General features: G+C 32.6%; 2 protein-coding genes across 2 annotated transcripts in view; both read right to left on the reverse strand.

Annotated features, from left to right (window-relative positions):
- Positions 1–10112, reverse strand: part of LOC120332437 (uncharacterized) — a 40888-nt gene extending 30776 nt beyond the window's left edge. Inside the window, exons 1-5 of the mRNA XM_078119441.1 lie at positions 9905–10112; positions 9459–9613; positions 8687–8762; positions 8497–8612; positions 7365–7450 (exon numbers count right to left, since the gene is read on the reverse strand). Coding sequence (XP_077975567.1) covers positions 7365–7450; positions 8497–8612; positions 8687–8762; positions 9459–9613; positions 9905–9994 — 523 coding nt within the window. The 5' untranslated portion in view covers positions 9995–10112. The remainder of the gene's footprint in view (positions 1–7364; positions 7451–8496; positions 8613–8686; positions 8763–9458; positions 9614–9904) is intronic.
- A 1682-nt stretch (positions 10113–11794) lies between these two features.
- Positions 11795–13537, reverse strand: LOC144431266 (Na(+)/H(+) exchange regulatory cofactor NHE-RF3-like). The gene is made up of 3 exons (XM_078119148.1): positions 13304–13537; positions 12952–13070; positions 11795–12659 (listed from the first exon to the last, which is right to left on the reverse strand). Exons 1-3 carry the CDS (start codon positions 13463–13465, stop codon positions 12431–12433), a joined length of 510 nt encoding a protein of 169 aa, XP_077975274.1. The 5' UTR covers positions 13466–13537; the 3' UTR covers positions 11795–12430.
- Positions 13538–14509: the final 972 nt, after the last annotated feature.

A 14509-nucleotide genomic window follows, 5' to 3' on the forward strand; every position in this document is an offset into this window, starting at 1 on the left:
ACGTTTCCCATGACCCTCACAAAACAGATTGGCAAGTAGCCTTTACGATCAAGCGATTTTTTTCTAATCCAACACCTGTCCCATAAATAGATTTCATATCAATTGACCAAGATCATATATATATACAAATTACTTTTACCTAATTCATTGAAAATTGTCTTGCTCTCCCAAAAACAAAAATATTATTTAGCTTAATCTCACAACCTGAACCACCTACGGTTTTGGGGGACTGGGCGTGCTATACCATACCATTAGATTTCTCGACTCCTTCAATAAAGAAAATTGCTCAAAACCTCTGATTCAACGCGATGAAGTATATATAATGCTAGAAGATGTTAAAATTAATATAAAATTGGAACGCTTTGAATTATAATATTACCTCAAACTAAAAATTCGTTTCTTGCAATTATTTTTCGAGTTGATACATAAAATGTTGGATGAATATCACTCGTATATATATGTTAGCAATTGATTTTGTTTAACCAATCTGCCTAGCTTTTTCTTTTCAACCGAAAGCACCATTATACGACACAATACAATACTGAAAAATGCAAATGGGTAACTATCTTTTGCTATTAAGTTAAAGTGAAGTATTGGGATTCACTGCCTGAGATTTAGCCGTAAAATTATCCAAGAAAGAATTTTTCAGTTTTCAATGTTGCATGTGCTTTTGGTCAAATAATAGTGAACGTCAAACCGTAAGATTATCTTCATTTTTTGCACTTTTATCACAGATTTCAGTTACAAAACGTCTCCAAATTACGTTTTTGTAATGTCTATCTTTAAACTCTGACAATCAACACCAAAACCGCCAAGAATTTACTTTTATTGCTCCAAACCACATCACGTAACCAATTTTTGCAACAATAGCAATTTGTCATAAGCCCCATTGAAACTGTGTTACCTCAGATGACGACAAAATATGTCACCCATGCGATTATGAGGGTGCAATATTCCAGGCCCCCCAACAGAGGGTCTATTGTTTAGAAACTTTAGACCCATCTGACATTTTTTCCATTTATTTTGTGATGCAAGACATGGACCGTAGGTAATGATCAAAACAAAATGTCTAGATTTCATTGAACGAGATATGTACCAAGTGTGAAGACTACTTACTCTACTGACATACCATAGAGATAGAGACTTAGGATAATTTACACTTATACAGATGAGCTAACTAGTAATTGAGTTTAAGAAGCGCTTTTGAGGTGAGATGCCTGCTCTAAATATCAATGCATATTTGGAATAATGTAGAATCCTACACAAGAAATACTAAATTACGTAACGGCTAACGGGCATATTAACACTTGAGGATTTTACCTTTACAGGTTATAAAATGAAAGGACTTATAAAACGTGTCTTATAACAAGCATCGGGCTTTAGATATTATGCTCGTTTCCGTACTTTTGTTCCAAATTAGCACTATTTCTATCTTTTTCGAGAAAACATTACAGGAATAGATTTTTGGCCTAGCAAGACCGCATACCACCACGATAATGGGACGACTTGTTGAAAGCACGTACCACAATATGCAGTTCCAATCCTAAAAGCGATTCTGAGCGATGCATATTTGGCCAAACTTAAATACTACATAATGTACATATTGCAGTCGTCATGCCACCAATGCGACGTCCACTGGATTTAAAAAATGCTATCATGGTGCCGATGAATAGTCCGAAGTTGTATTATGTGACTAATTCACCCATTAACAAAATATTAAAATGATGAAACCAAAATAAATGATAAAATTCTTGGTACTTCCATACACACAAATCGTTTAACATAATTAACCATAACTGACACAGCACTCAGACATGGTAAGCTGTGGCATGAACCATGTCATGCGTTAAATGAAGACAAATTAAACGCTTGAAAAAGAAGACAAATGGCATCGCTTTCGAGTACAAAATATTGACTTTTAAGCTTAAGACTTTAAAAACAGCATTCAAACATGGTCAAAGATGTAAATCTAGTGAGAGTTTCACTTTGTATATTGCAAATGCTTGGCGCAAATAATCAGTGTTCGACCTGATAAGCTTATTACACTAATAATAAATCGCATTACAACCGCTTACAAGTTTAGGAAATTTGAGAAATGGAAATTAGGGTTAACTAAATATGACCTCTGGGTAGCATGTAGGCGCCAGGCAGTCCTATTTCAACTAACCATATATATTTCACGCTGTTTATTTACAAGGATATCTTTACCAGCAAGCTCGAACAAAAAATAGAACAATTGTTTATTTCAACTGCAAATTCTGTTCTGATACTATCACCTCGTCCATTTTTTAATGTGTTTTCATAACTATATAATTCATAAAATGCTAGTTTACGGCCACTGAAATTTGAAAGCCAAAATGTGATATCAAATTGACAGTCTAGACATTATTTGATACATTATCCTTTAACGACTTTTTGCTACTTTTTCCAATCTAAATAAATCGGTATCGCATTTTTCTTTTGAAGTTCTCGTAATCGAGTTAGAACCAAATTGTAGGTAATTTTCACGCTGGCTGTTTTCTACTTATTACGTACAGATGCTTTCTCGTTGGTAAAATTGGGTAAATTTGAAGAACGGTTAGATGATGAAGACGAAACTATCCCGTTTTGTATAAGACACATACAACATAAGCAATTAACATATAATATACACCCTGATACTAATTTAAAATAGGTAATTTTTCTGAACGCGAAAATGAAAGTGTTTCGAATAACATATTGAGACTAGTAAAATAGAAAAGATAAAACAACTGCCCATATTCTTCAACCTGACATGAAATAAAACGTAGTTCATTGGATACCTCTCGCAATGACAGCCACCAATAAAAATATAGTTTGTCAACTAATTTTTCCCTTAATTAATACAATAGATCAATTTGCAATACGAAAAGCATTATTCTGAACTGAATCTCCACAGAAGCTTTCCGCTACCAACAAGGTTTGCTTTTACATATATAAGCTCAATTTTGCGTAAGCTGCTAAACAAACTGTATAATGTATGTTCTCTTAGCTAGGCTTAACTGAGTCGATACAAAAGTGCAGTGAACCCGAACATATTATATTTTACGACCCTATTTGTGTCCCCTAAAGCGAGAACTAATTGATTGAATTCATTTGTGAAATGAACGTCAAACGATGTCTCAGATGTACACAAATAGCTTATACTTTAAATATCCAATTGCGTGAAGCGCGCATTGATACTGATTCCAATCGGACTATCTAGGAATATATTTGTTTCTGAGCAGCCAATCTGACCTCGCCTTAATTTCTGTTCTTCTGCATAAATTTGATTCTGGTAAATTATCAAATATTTTGTGACTAACTCATCTCCTTTGACCGATATAGTACTTGTACAAAACGAACAAGGTATAAAAACTGATATCTATTTATCCTCGAGGTCCAGACGACTATTTGAGCGCATACTGGGGTGTGCGACAGTAAACTGGTTTTGAATTCTAGAAAAAAAGATCGAGTCGCTTGGCGACGAAGCGAAAAGGCCGGAATGAGGAAATGACATTTTACGGTTATGAAAACGAATGACGAATTATCTCGTAGACTTGTTGGCTCTCTCAATACCATAAATAGACTATTTATTCACGGACAGAACTGTTTTAAGTTTGATTGTCTCACAATTTTCTAATATCAATAGATCCACAATATTGAAGAACTTGGAAAAAACTAACATAAAATTTCATGTTTACATCCATTTTATGCACATCTAAAATGAAGGGAAAATGTAATAAAATATCGCCACCAGATAAAGAATGTCCGTGCTATTACTTTCTTGCAGTCCAAAAATCCTATTTTTGCACATATTTTTAAAATATCCATGTAGGAAACATTAAGCTTTTGAAATTGAATTTTATTTCAAATCTTTGTCAAGTTAACCATCACATTTAGTTTTCATGGATGTTTTCATAAGAATCAATTACTTAAGATATGAAATCGAAATATATGCATATGATCGAAATAATCGAAACATATGCATATAATGGACAGCTTTAGAAGGAAGTTCCACAGAATATGCTGACAGAGTATCAAAAATTATTTATAAAATGTTGCAAAATATCTGTTGACTCTTGAACAGTATATATATGATAACAAAATTGGATTGTTCGTTTATTGAAGTAGAGATTGTTATTCAATTCAAATTATGCCTATTTTTCCATTCAAAAAGAATAGGAAAGCATTCAAAATTTGGCAATCAAATTCTTCGTCAACCTCCTCGCCAATGAATACATGTCTCCTACCAATTCAAGCGGACAGCCATATACCATGACGCAATCACTTGAATTTTAGTCGAATAAACAGATTCGCGTGATGTTTATTTGTCGGACAACAAACGGCAAAATTAGCCCCAAATCACTTCAATCGCCTTCGTTGAATCGATGACACATAATTGTTTTCTATACCACCACGAAGTAAGCACTAAAAACACATTTGTCAGAAATTGCGTTTGCAAATCATACAGTTATTTTGTTGTGAAAATATCATTCGTCATTTAGATTCTAGCCCACAGATTTCAACGATAATAAAAAAAAATGAAATATTCATTTCAACCCAAAATTTTATTGAAATATTTACCGACATCTGACTAGATATGAATACCTATTTTGTCATCCTGTCTGTAATGTACCTGCTCTTTTTGGCACTCCATGCTCGACAACAAAACAATGAACATAAATGACTTATAAAAGAAACGTGATCCTCTCTTACCAGCGACATGCACCAAAATGCTTTATAAAATATATATGTTATCTATGCCCATTCAAGCTCGACCTGAAAACTATTTGTACACCCACATCAAAAGCATTTTTGTGGTCGCCACGTCTCAAGATGAACTGCGTCTTAGTTATGGGTAAAAAGAACTAAGCTGGATAGGCAATTTTCAACACATTCGTAATGGTGTATTTACCCAAATAGCGCGTTTAAAACAGCTGTATTTACATCATTTCCATTTTCTACAAATAATATATAAAATTCTCTAAAAACTAATCACGTTATCGTGATTTTTAATCCCAAATTCACACAACAAACCATTTTTTTTTCAAAATCAATCTTCCGCAATCGGACACTTTTGAGAGTCAAATGCTTCCAGCCTAGTTCAGTAAATAACTTTTGGATCATTCAAAATCCAGAAAAAAAGCCACAATTGTTTACAATTCTCAAAGCATATCTATCAGTATTGAAAAAACTGGAATGTAAACTTATCATCTAATCTCAGTCAAATTTTTAGCAACTTTAGCAATCATCGTTTAGTACATCCTATTACATGAAGAATGAAACAACTGTCCCCGAATTTCGTCTTTCTAAACTGAATGTAGCGAATCATAAACAAGCGGAAACGTGAAACGCATGCACCGGCGAATTTTCAGATCCAGTTACAGAAAGAATTTTTAATAATTGGTAATTAACTTTGGCCCTGCATTTATTCAAGATAGATGGAATTAGTTCGATACCATTTATCATCCTCGTATGCTTGGTTATGTCACAACGTCAAACATCCTGTTATAATTTCCTCGAAAAATTCTAAAAGCGGAAGAAAGTCATTGTTTACGCTTATCAAATATTTCAAAAGCATATTTCCGCGTGCGGTTTTCCACCTTCATAGTCAAAGTTAATACTTCTTATAAAGAAACTGTTAAAGAAAACTATAAATAAATGGCATCACACTGATAAATTCATTTTGTCATATTTAATTGTGGTCAAAGACGAATTTCTTCGAATACATTAAAATAGTCTCAAATATGAAGGAGTTATAGGTTAAAATCAAAGTCAAAATGCTGAAGGATAAAAATGTAGGATTGAATGTATATCCATCAACAAGCATTTCTATTCGCAATGCTTTTTTTATTTTGACGTATGAACCCCAGGAATACTAATCACGAAAAAATTGCCGTCTTGCAAAGAATAAATAATGTACTGTTTCACTGGCATGAAAACACGATTCGCAATTTGATCAAGTAAAGTTTATCAAGAATTAAATGCACATTCAGCATTGTTTAATTTTCGTTAAAACTTAAAATATAACCGATGTCAGTAATCGTATGTATTTATACGAATGAGTGTTTACTTATGAAGATCTATATCGCATATGTAAAGTGAAAACTATGACAACAGAATAGTCAAATATATGATAATGATTACGGATATTTATTTGACATGTTTTAGATTCAAAATCGATGAAGTTCTATTTTTATCTAAAATTTTTTTTAGACGTCTCTGTGCAAGTAAGAAGTTAAGAACAAACATCTGTGTGGTAATTGAGCATAACGATTCGTTTCCCGAGTTGAAGCCCATTCATCGATTCATTTGGTCAAGTATGATTCATTATTAACGCAACCATCGGAAGAAACTCATGGTTGAACCATTCTTAAATAACAGTACTTCTTTACCAAATTTTTTAAATAGCTTATTTTCATTTTAATGCATTGCTTGTTTTGCAGTCTTGCAGAAAGTTATTTTTAGCTTCCCCCATTTCTTGTTGGGATAATAAGGCGGGCCATTTCTTTTATCTTCGTCGAGAACAAAACGTTAAACGGGGTCATGATTATTAAATATCAGGATGATCATGAAATTCCATTCCAACCAAATTAAATATTTATTGAATAAATATGAGTATAGTTCAATTCATTGTAAACATACACTCGAAATATTTAATTGTAGCAAAAAACTTTTAACTTCTGCAGGTCACTAACTTAACTACGCGATCTGGTCTGACCTGCTGCAACCACACTACTTTACTAATGAAATAATAAGCTGAAATCATAAAACTGAAAATGGTAAATTCCAATTCTTCATACCCCATATAACTTAGCTTTTTATAAAATGGCTGCATGTCCTGACTCTCCTTCGGGAATGATCAAATAAACAATTAGTTTCTAGAGTTTGAATCATACTCATATCAGTCAGAATATTAAACAAAAATATTTGTTCGAATGATTTAAAAAAATTAATTGATATTCCTTACAAGATGAATGAAATTTATTGATAATATATGAATATTTTTCTAATTCTCCATTTGTTTGTTTTGAATCATGTTAAAAAACACGGCTTTTTAATCATTTTTTCATATCAATTACCAAGATTTCGGAACTATTTGTATATGTAATATCATTTTTTTCGTTTTTATTTTTCACGAAATGTTTTCACGATTTCTCAATTGTAAATATGATCTCATTAACAACAATAACTTACAACAACTCTAATAATTCTATAAATGCATATATATAAAAAAAAGTTATATTTGTCAAAAGACATCATTTTGTAGGAGACATGACTTGGATTCAATAGCATTTTCCAGGTTGAGGCGAGTCGTAACTAAATGCTTGAATTTGTTTTAACTAGAAAATTTCAAAATTCACCTTTGTCAACATCTTGAACTTGCACCGGATTTTCTCCTCTCAAAGTTATTCCAAAACTCATGTGTCGACGAACAACTTGAACTTGTCTGCAAAAATAATATTTTTTTCAATAAAAAGTATTACATATTACTACATTCACTAGTCTTTTAAAATTATTCTCTATCGAGCAAATACATTTGATACGGGGGTCATCGTGTGACATATTCGAAAAATGATGTCATGTTTAAAAAGCGGGTTACTAGTATTTATTAGTATTTGGCACAGCATATTTGTTTTGTAATCACACAAAGGCTGTGTTGTCGATATTTTGAACGATTTTCCCGACCATGACTCCAGTGCCGTTATGGGCCACATGTGGAGATGTAAGAAGCATTCAGAAGAGAGAGTATAGGATGCGTGAACTTAAAACTGCATATACTGTTACAAAATATGAAGACTGGAAGGTACACGTACGAAAAATATCATAAATTCTCTTATTTCCAAGGCATAGGAAGTTATGAATACATTGTTTAATGATTAGTTGCTATTTAGCATAGTTTTAGTTTCACTATATCTATAAAGCATTTCCGAAACTTATATTTCTAGTGTATGAGGCTGAAATCGAAACTTTTCTTTTATTTTCGATTGAAAAAGCAAGGTAGTCAAAGACGTATTCACACAATTTGCAGAGTTGATTTGGCACTGCTGCATATATATTGATTTTGATATTAAACATTATGCCACCTTTATCAACATTTTGATAAAATATACTTTTAATTAATAACGCAATAAATTGTCTCAAAAGTATTTCTATTTACGAAAATGAGCTTCATTTCCGCTTTTTCTGGGAGTAGTTCTGTGAATTATATTTGGGTTATTGTTGAGGCTAGTAACGAGAGAAAATAATTAGATATCGCAATGACAAAAAAATGACTTATAAATTGGATTGTATGCGGGCAGCAATATTTTTCATGATCGTCATGTATCGTAATTCAATGAAATCTTAAAACTGGGTGATAAAAGGTTTCTAACGTTTTGCGTTTTTCAGTATTACGCAAGTGCCAGTTTGTACATAAATACTCAAAAGCCACTAAACTCTACTTTATTTACAAAATATTTAGCATTAAGTTTCAATCCGATACCAACAATTTACCTCACTGTTGCCACAAAATCATTTTGACCAGCATCGTGTTGAACAACTGCATGCCGTTTTCCGATAGGTGGCAGTGGAGAACTGCGACTGAAATTCTTTAAACGGGACAGTTTGACCTATCACAGAAAAAAATCATTAAATTTCAGGCCATGATTTAAAACATATCTTCAGGCCAAATCATTGCCCTTACCTTAGAATTCTTCTGGTTTAAAGCTTTCTTCACTAATGTGTCATAGACGGACTTGTGTTGACGGGGTATGAAAATTCTAAAATAAATAAATAAGCATCCAACAATTTATTCTTAGATTATTTATTGATAATCGACCCTGTTGGATGTGAACAGATTGCAAAAAAACGTCCAATATTGTGGTCGTGATGGAATTGGACTGACCGACGGTCGATTCAAGCTGGCTCATTTATAGACAACTGTTCATTCAGAAAAGACTCGCTTAAAGCGAATATGTGGAACATGAATACTTCTACAGTAAAGAACAGTAATTGAAACATGGAAAATTTTGCATCAATATGATATAGACACTTTTAGTCACATTCAGAGCATGTGGAGAAAAGGGAAACACAGTAGTGGTGACGTGACTGTGATCGTTTCATGCCGAATAAATGGTGCTCCCGAAGTATGCGAACCAAGATGGCGGACATCGGAACGTAACATGGGTAACAGGTTAGGGTTAGGCGATAATTTTTTTCCAATTTTCCTTATTTTAGTCCTATTATCAGTTCGAAGACTAGCCAAGAGCCTCCCGTAGTATTTATACCTAAAATTATGGCCTAACCCTAACCTAGTACACATATTACATTCCGATGTCCGCCATCTTGGTTTGCATACTTCGAGAGCCCCGAATAAATACTATCTCGAAAAGAATCAGATATCTTTATATATATGGATTATTTTAGGCCAATTCATCTGTTACTTTGCTAGCATTGATTTTGTAGTAATTTTTTACCTCAGTTCCTCCAAAACCTTCTTTTCTTCGGGTGGATCCAAAATGGCTGTAAGTGTAAACACAAATGGTTCAAGATTCCGGTCTTCTGAATATTGCTTTATTGAGCGAACAATACCTCCAATCACAGCTGGACGTTCATGAAAATATTTCTTGATCTGAAGGTTATTATGGAATTTGTTTTAAACAATATAACACAAGTAACATTTGATTTACTATCACGCAAGTGAATATTACACAATATCAATGCTTGAGAGCTAAGGGAAGTATCGAATAACAAGATTACCCTTGGATGAGACATAACCAAAAAATAATAATTGAAGTATGCAGACCTGCAAGACAACCTCACGAAGAATTGTTTTAATTATTAGTAACACTGTAGAACAAAATGATTTTTTTATGAAAATCATGACTGTAAAACGCAAACAATGTTTTACATTTGTATTCACCTTTTCAATAAATGTTTGTGCCTTCACTTGTCCAGTACGAGGTGCTTCAAATCGTTTTACAAATTCCTTTACTCGATTAGTTGCAGGCATTTCAGTTTGAGAAATTGCACGTGACGGCGCAGCTGAAGGAGCGGGAATGATGCTGAGCTTTATTCCGCCATTCCGAACAGCATTGTCCGCCAGACGACGCGCTTGAAACAGAGAAGTAATGAGATATCCATCGATCTAGAAAATGTCAATGTAAGCAAAGAAAACATTGACGATATATATTTACTGAAATGATGATGTAAAAGAGGTTAAGGAAACAAATGTAATCGCTTGCAATTGCTGAGGAAACAGCTAGCAAGAATTCTGCTAGGTGATTTGAGTGACATTTCAGCAACAACGCGTAGTTTTTTATTATTTGATGTAAGTGAGGTCAAGAGACAATGAACTTCGTGGCTAAAATGACAAAGCCAATTCAAGTAATCTTGTTACATAGAAATTATGCAATTCACAGTGATACAAACCATCCACAATTACCAGAATTATAAAAATATCAAAGATAGATTTCATACCAGAATGCTTGAGAAAAATATAAAAATACAGTTCTGTTATGTTAAGTTCAGAAAATTATAATAACAGAAAGAATAAAGTTCTGAAAAAGTAAGATTAAAAATATTTTGTTGTAGTTTTTTTTTATGTATTGACGCTCTGCCGGAACTATACGTTCGGACAAAACTTTTACCAATTTGTATGATATGCTTTGGCTAAAGTCTATAGGCACCTAAATTCATATTACATTCATAGCTTGCTGCATTCATGTATTTACATAACGGCGCATATTTTAAACGGAGGTAATTTAAATAGATAAATTTGAAAGAGGCTGATATTTTAACACCAATTTACGTTGAGGCGCATTCCTTTTTTTATATCACTGCATCAAGTCGCAATAGACAGGGTTTTGTGATTACTTTGTAAATGAGGCAACAGACCGTTTACATTCATTTTTACAATGAATCAAAGCAATATGCGGGTATCAAATTTGAATATCCGTTTTTTTTATTCATCAAGTCATAGGGACACTACAAAAACGAACATAAAGTTTGACTATTGTGTTACATATGTTTCACCTGCTCACTCACTTAGAATTCTACAATTATCGGAACATAAACCGGATTAAGAACAAGAGGTAAAACGTTTTTGATTATTAATTACACGGTTTGCAAGTTCGTTGAAATGCATAATTATTGGTTTAATTGAAGGGCAACCTCCGCCTAACATTCACTGCAGCATAAAACATCAACAAGCTTCCTTTACATTAGTGGCATACTGATATTATGTTATTCTTTATGTGTGTTATTTTTTTTTATATTTTTTTCCATTAGTTGTGACGTGTCATTCGTTAACATAGAGCATAAAATATAAAACAGAGATAATTTGAAACAAACAGAAACAGAACATCGACTATTAGGTATTACTTATAAATATGTGATAAATTGTGGAAACATGAACTATTCCTTTTCAAAATGAATTTTAATACTTCTCAACATTCAGAGACATGGCAGAGACATCTATAAGCACAATTAAATATATCAGGTTAAGAATAACGCAGTGTTTAAATTTTGCACTCAAATTGTAATATAATCAATTGTCTACGGGTATGGAGAAAAGAATATGTTTAAAAAGTGATCAAAACTATAAAAAATAACTTCGGTGCTTCAAAGTAAATTATTTCACAAATAACAACGAATTATGAACAAAAATATTATTAGAAATTCTTTATATACTAAGGCAAACAGACAAAACGTACAATTATACCGCAATTGCCCAACGGTCTAAAAGAGCAACCTGTGTAACATCAGTATACAGTGTAGTCATGCACTGTATATTATTTACTTATTCTCACGCGTATCTTTTGAGCCAGTGAAAATATTTTGCTAATATTCTGTGAAAATTCGCGTTAATACAGTTTATTTACATCACGCGGTCGGTTCAATAAAAATGCTATGACATCAATTAATTTACGAATTTTGTCAAAAAAAGTGGTATATTTTCCAGTCGGAATTGCACAGACAGATGATAAACATATCAATATTTAAGTTGAGATGATATTTTCAAATATAAGCATTTGAGAACAATTTTTATTATATAAATTCACGAGCAGCATTCCAAATTCGATGCTTATATTTTGTCTTATCTATAATTCAGTACATGTCACGCAAGCACGACTAATTTTTGAACCCGCTATTACCATGCTGTATATTATTATGTTTAAGATTTTACTTTTGGTACTATCATACCCACGTTACTGTAATATATATATTTTTGACAATTACACAATTTAAATCCTACCGGGAAGCGGGGACGGCAACTTTATATAGCGACGTTATATAGTTTTAACTATAACAAACATATTGTTCATACAATATAGCATCACAAACAGTCTAACTTTGTAACAAAACAAAGAATATATGTCAGTCGTCATATTTGAGCAATGGGATGTAGAAACCATAAACGCTTATATTGAAATAAATTCTAAAATTGTTATAAATTGATATCCAAATATTTCAGACGGTCGAGTACATTACAAAGCAATTTACTTGAATTTAATACCACTGCACAATATGTACAAACAGAAGGACGGACCTTTATAACGAGATCGTTTCTAATAAGATTTGCTTCGTCTGACGGACTCTCTGACTTAATTTGATGTATTTTCACCGGAAATGTTCCTATTAGGCTGAATCCAAATTCGTTCGAGATTGGAGACGGTCTAAAATATGAAAGCATCAAAGTTATAATTATTTTTATTGTAGTATAATATTTGCAACAGAAATTATTATTTTATTTATCTTTATAAATTTTGTTCTGACAGGACACATAAGAAAACAAGATCATGCTCACTACTATATTATGCATATATTAATTTGGTCGATATTAAGATGCACATTGTTCAATAGCAATTTGAAGCCTAATGAAATATTTATGCAATTATGAAAAGTAGCGTGAAGGATATTGCATCAGATGACAATGCCCGAATAATGTTATAATATAAAATTATTTACTGCAAGGTAACTTCTCGGATCCTAGAAACTACCCCAAGACTTGGTGGATGCTGTGAAAGTTTTGATACGTGAGAAATGATGTCATCGTCTCCCCATCCGCTAACGTCGTGCGAATTAACCTGAACAAAAATTGATTTTATGCACTCCATTAAGTTCATTTATGTTTCGGAGCAAAGAAAGGAAATTGATTAAATTGATAAAAAAACTTCTTATGATATTGTGATTCGTTGTCATTCTTTAAATACCACACGTTTTTGGAAATGATATCACAAACTAATCGAAAGAAAAATCACATTTCGAACAACTCCGTCACCGAATTAGAGATAAAATATACAATCTGCGTAAAATTCACCTGTAAGATCTGATCTCCTGCTTTTAACCCTGATTGAGCTGCAACGCTTCCAGGTACAACCTTTATAATATGTGTTGGGCCTTTTCCATATATTGTAAATCCAAATGCTTCTGGCCATGTGTCTGATTTTGAAAACGAATTCTGAAGCTTTGAAGATTTCATTATGAAATTTAACAGAATAGCTATTTCAATTGATTCAAATGTTGTATTTTAGTCTGAAGAAGTTCTCATATCCTTTATACCGCTGTGCCCCGGAACCACTGTGACAATAACACGAGGTATGGACTTCACGTTATATTCGCTCAGCCGATCGATCATCTCTTAAAATTTTAATGAGGTTTGCTGTCACAGGCAAATTAGTATACTTGGGCTACTCACATTTAATATATTCAAGAATTGAAACAAAATTCATTTTGCATTATTCTGTTATTAATTGGTATTATTAAACAAAGATCTATGCAATAAATACTGAGATGTAGGAGGGGGTGTAGGACTGGGATATGTAGTAACCGTTTATTTTTTCGCCATAGCGTTTATAACGTATACCAATCCTGGCCAAGGCAGTGTACAAGAGCGGGTCATTTCTCTTGAAGTTTACATATACAGTATATCAATTGTTCTAATTTCGAAACGACTTTTTATTTAATATTTTTGTAAAACATAAATATTTATAACACAGTTGTCACGAGAATCGAAATAAGAGTTATAAATGAAAGAATTTCCTAAGTGTCGAGTATAACAAGTTGGTTTTATCATAATGAGTGTAAAAATGAGAATATTATCATTTTTCAGAAAAGCAATTACCAGAAACTAATAAAATAGCTTAAGAATTGTTTAAATGAATCAATTATGTGTAATCAACTTTAAAAGAATAATAGAATACAATGACTACCATGTCATGTACTTTTTTATATTTAAGTGAGATGAACCGGTATGACTACTTTCTCCAGATTCGGGTTTGGTTTAAAAATACCGCGATAATGTCTATTTGCGTAGGTCATTATTAACAGGTATAGTCCTTGTTAAAATTAGTCGGGATTAACACAAAATGTTCACGCTCTCAAGTCGTGTTAAAATAAAGACATGGTGGATTTATAAAGAATAAACTAAAGTGCCCTGAAGCAGGAGCATGAAAAGCGCGAAAACCTCTCTCACGCTATGAATGAATATCCGACTGCACTTTTTTGTGAACTCTCCTTTTACCGG

This window comes from Styela clava, chromosome 13 (assembly GCF_964204865.1).
Source record: "Styela clava chromosome 13, kaStyClav1.hap1.2, whole genome shotgun sequence".
NCBI classification, from domain to species: Eukaryota; Metazoa; Chordata; class Ascidiacea; order Stolidobranchia; family Styelidae; genus Styela; species Styela clava.

Bases quoted from the DNA above. Each gene is read 5' to 3' on its own strand.
- LOC144431266 (XM_078119148.1), bottom strand. From the start codon at position 13,465: ATGAAATCTTCAAAGCTTCAGAATTCGTTTTCAAAATCAGACACATGG. The intron at 13,071-13,303 runs GTGAATTTTACG...ATTTTTGTTCAG, and splicing joins CAGGAGATCAGATCTTACAG to GTTAATTCGCACGACGTTAG. The intron at 12,660-12,951 runs GTAAATAATTTT...TTCATATTTTAG, and splicing joins ATCCGAGAAGTTACCTTGCA to ACCGTCTCCAATCTCGAACG.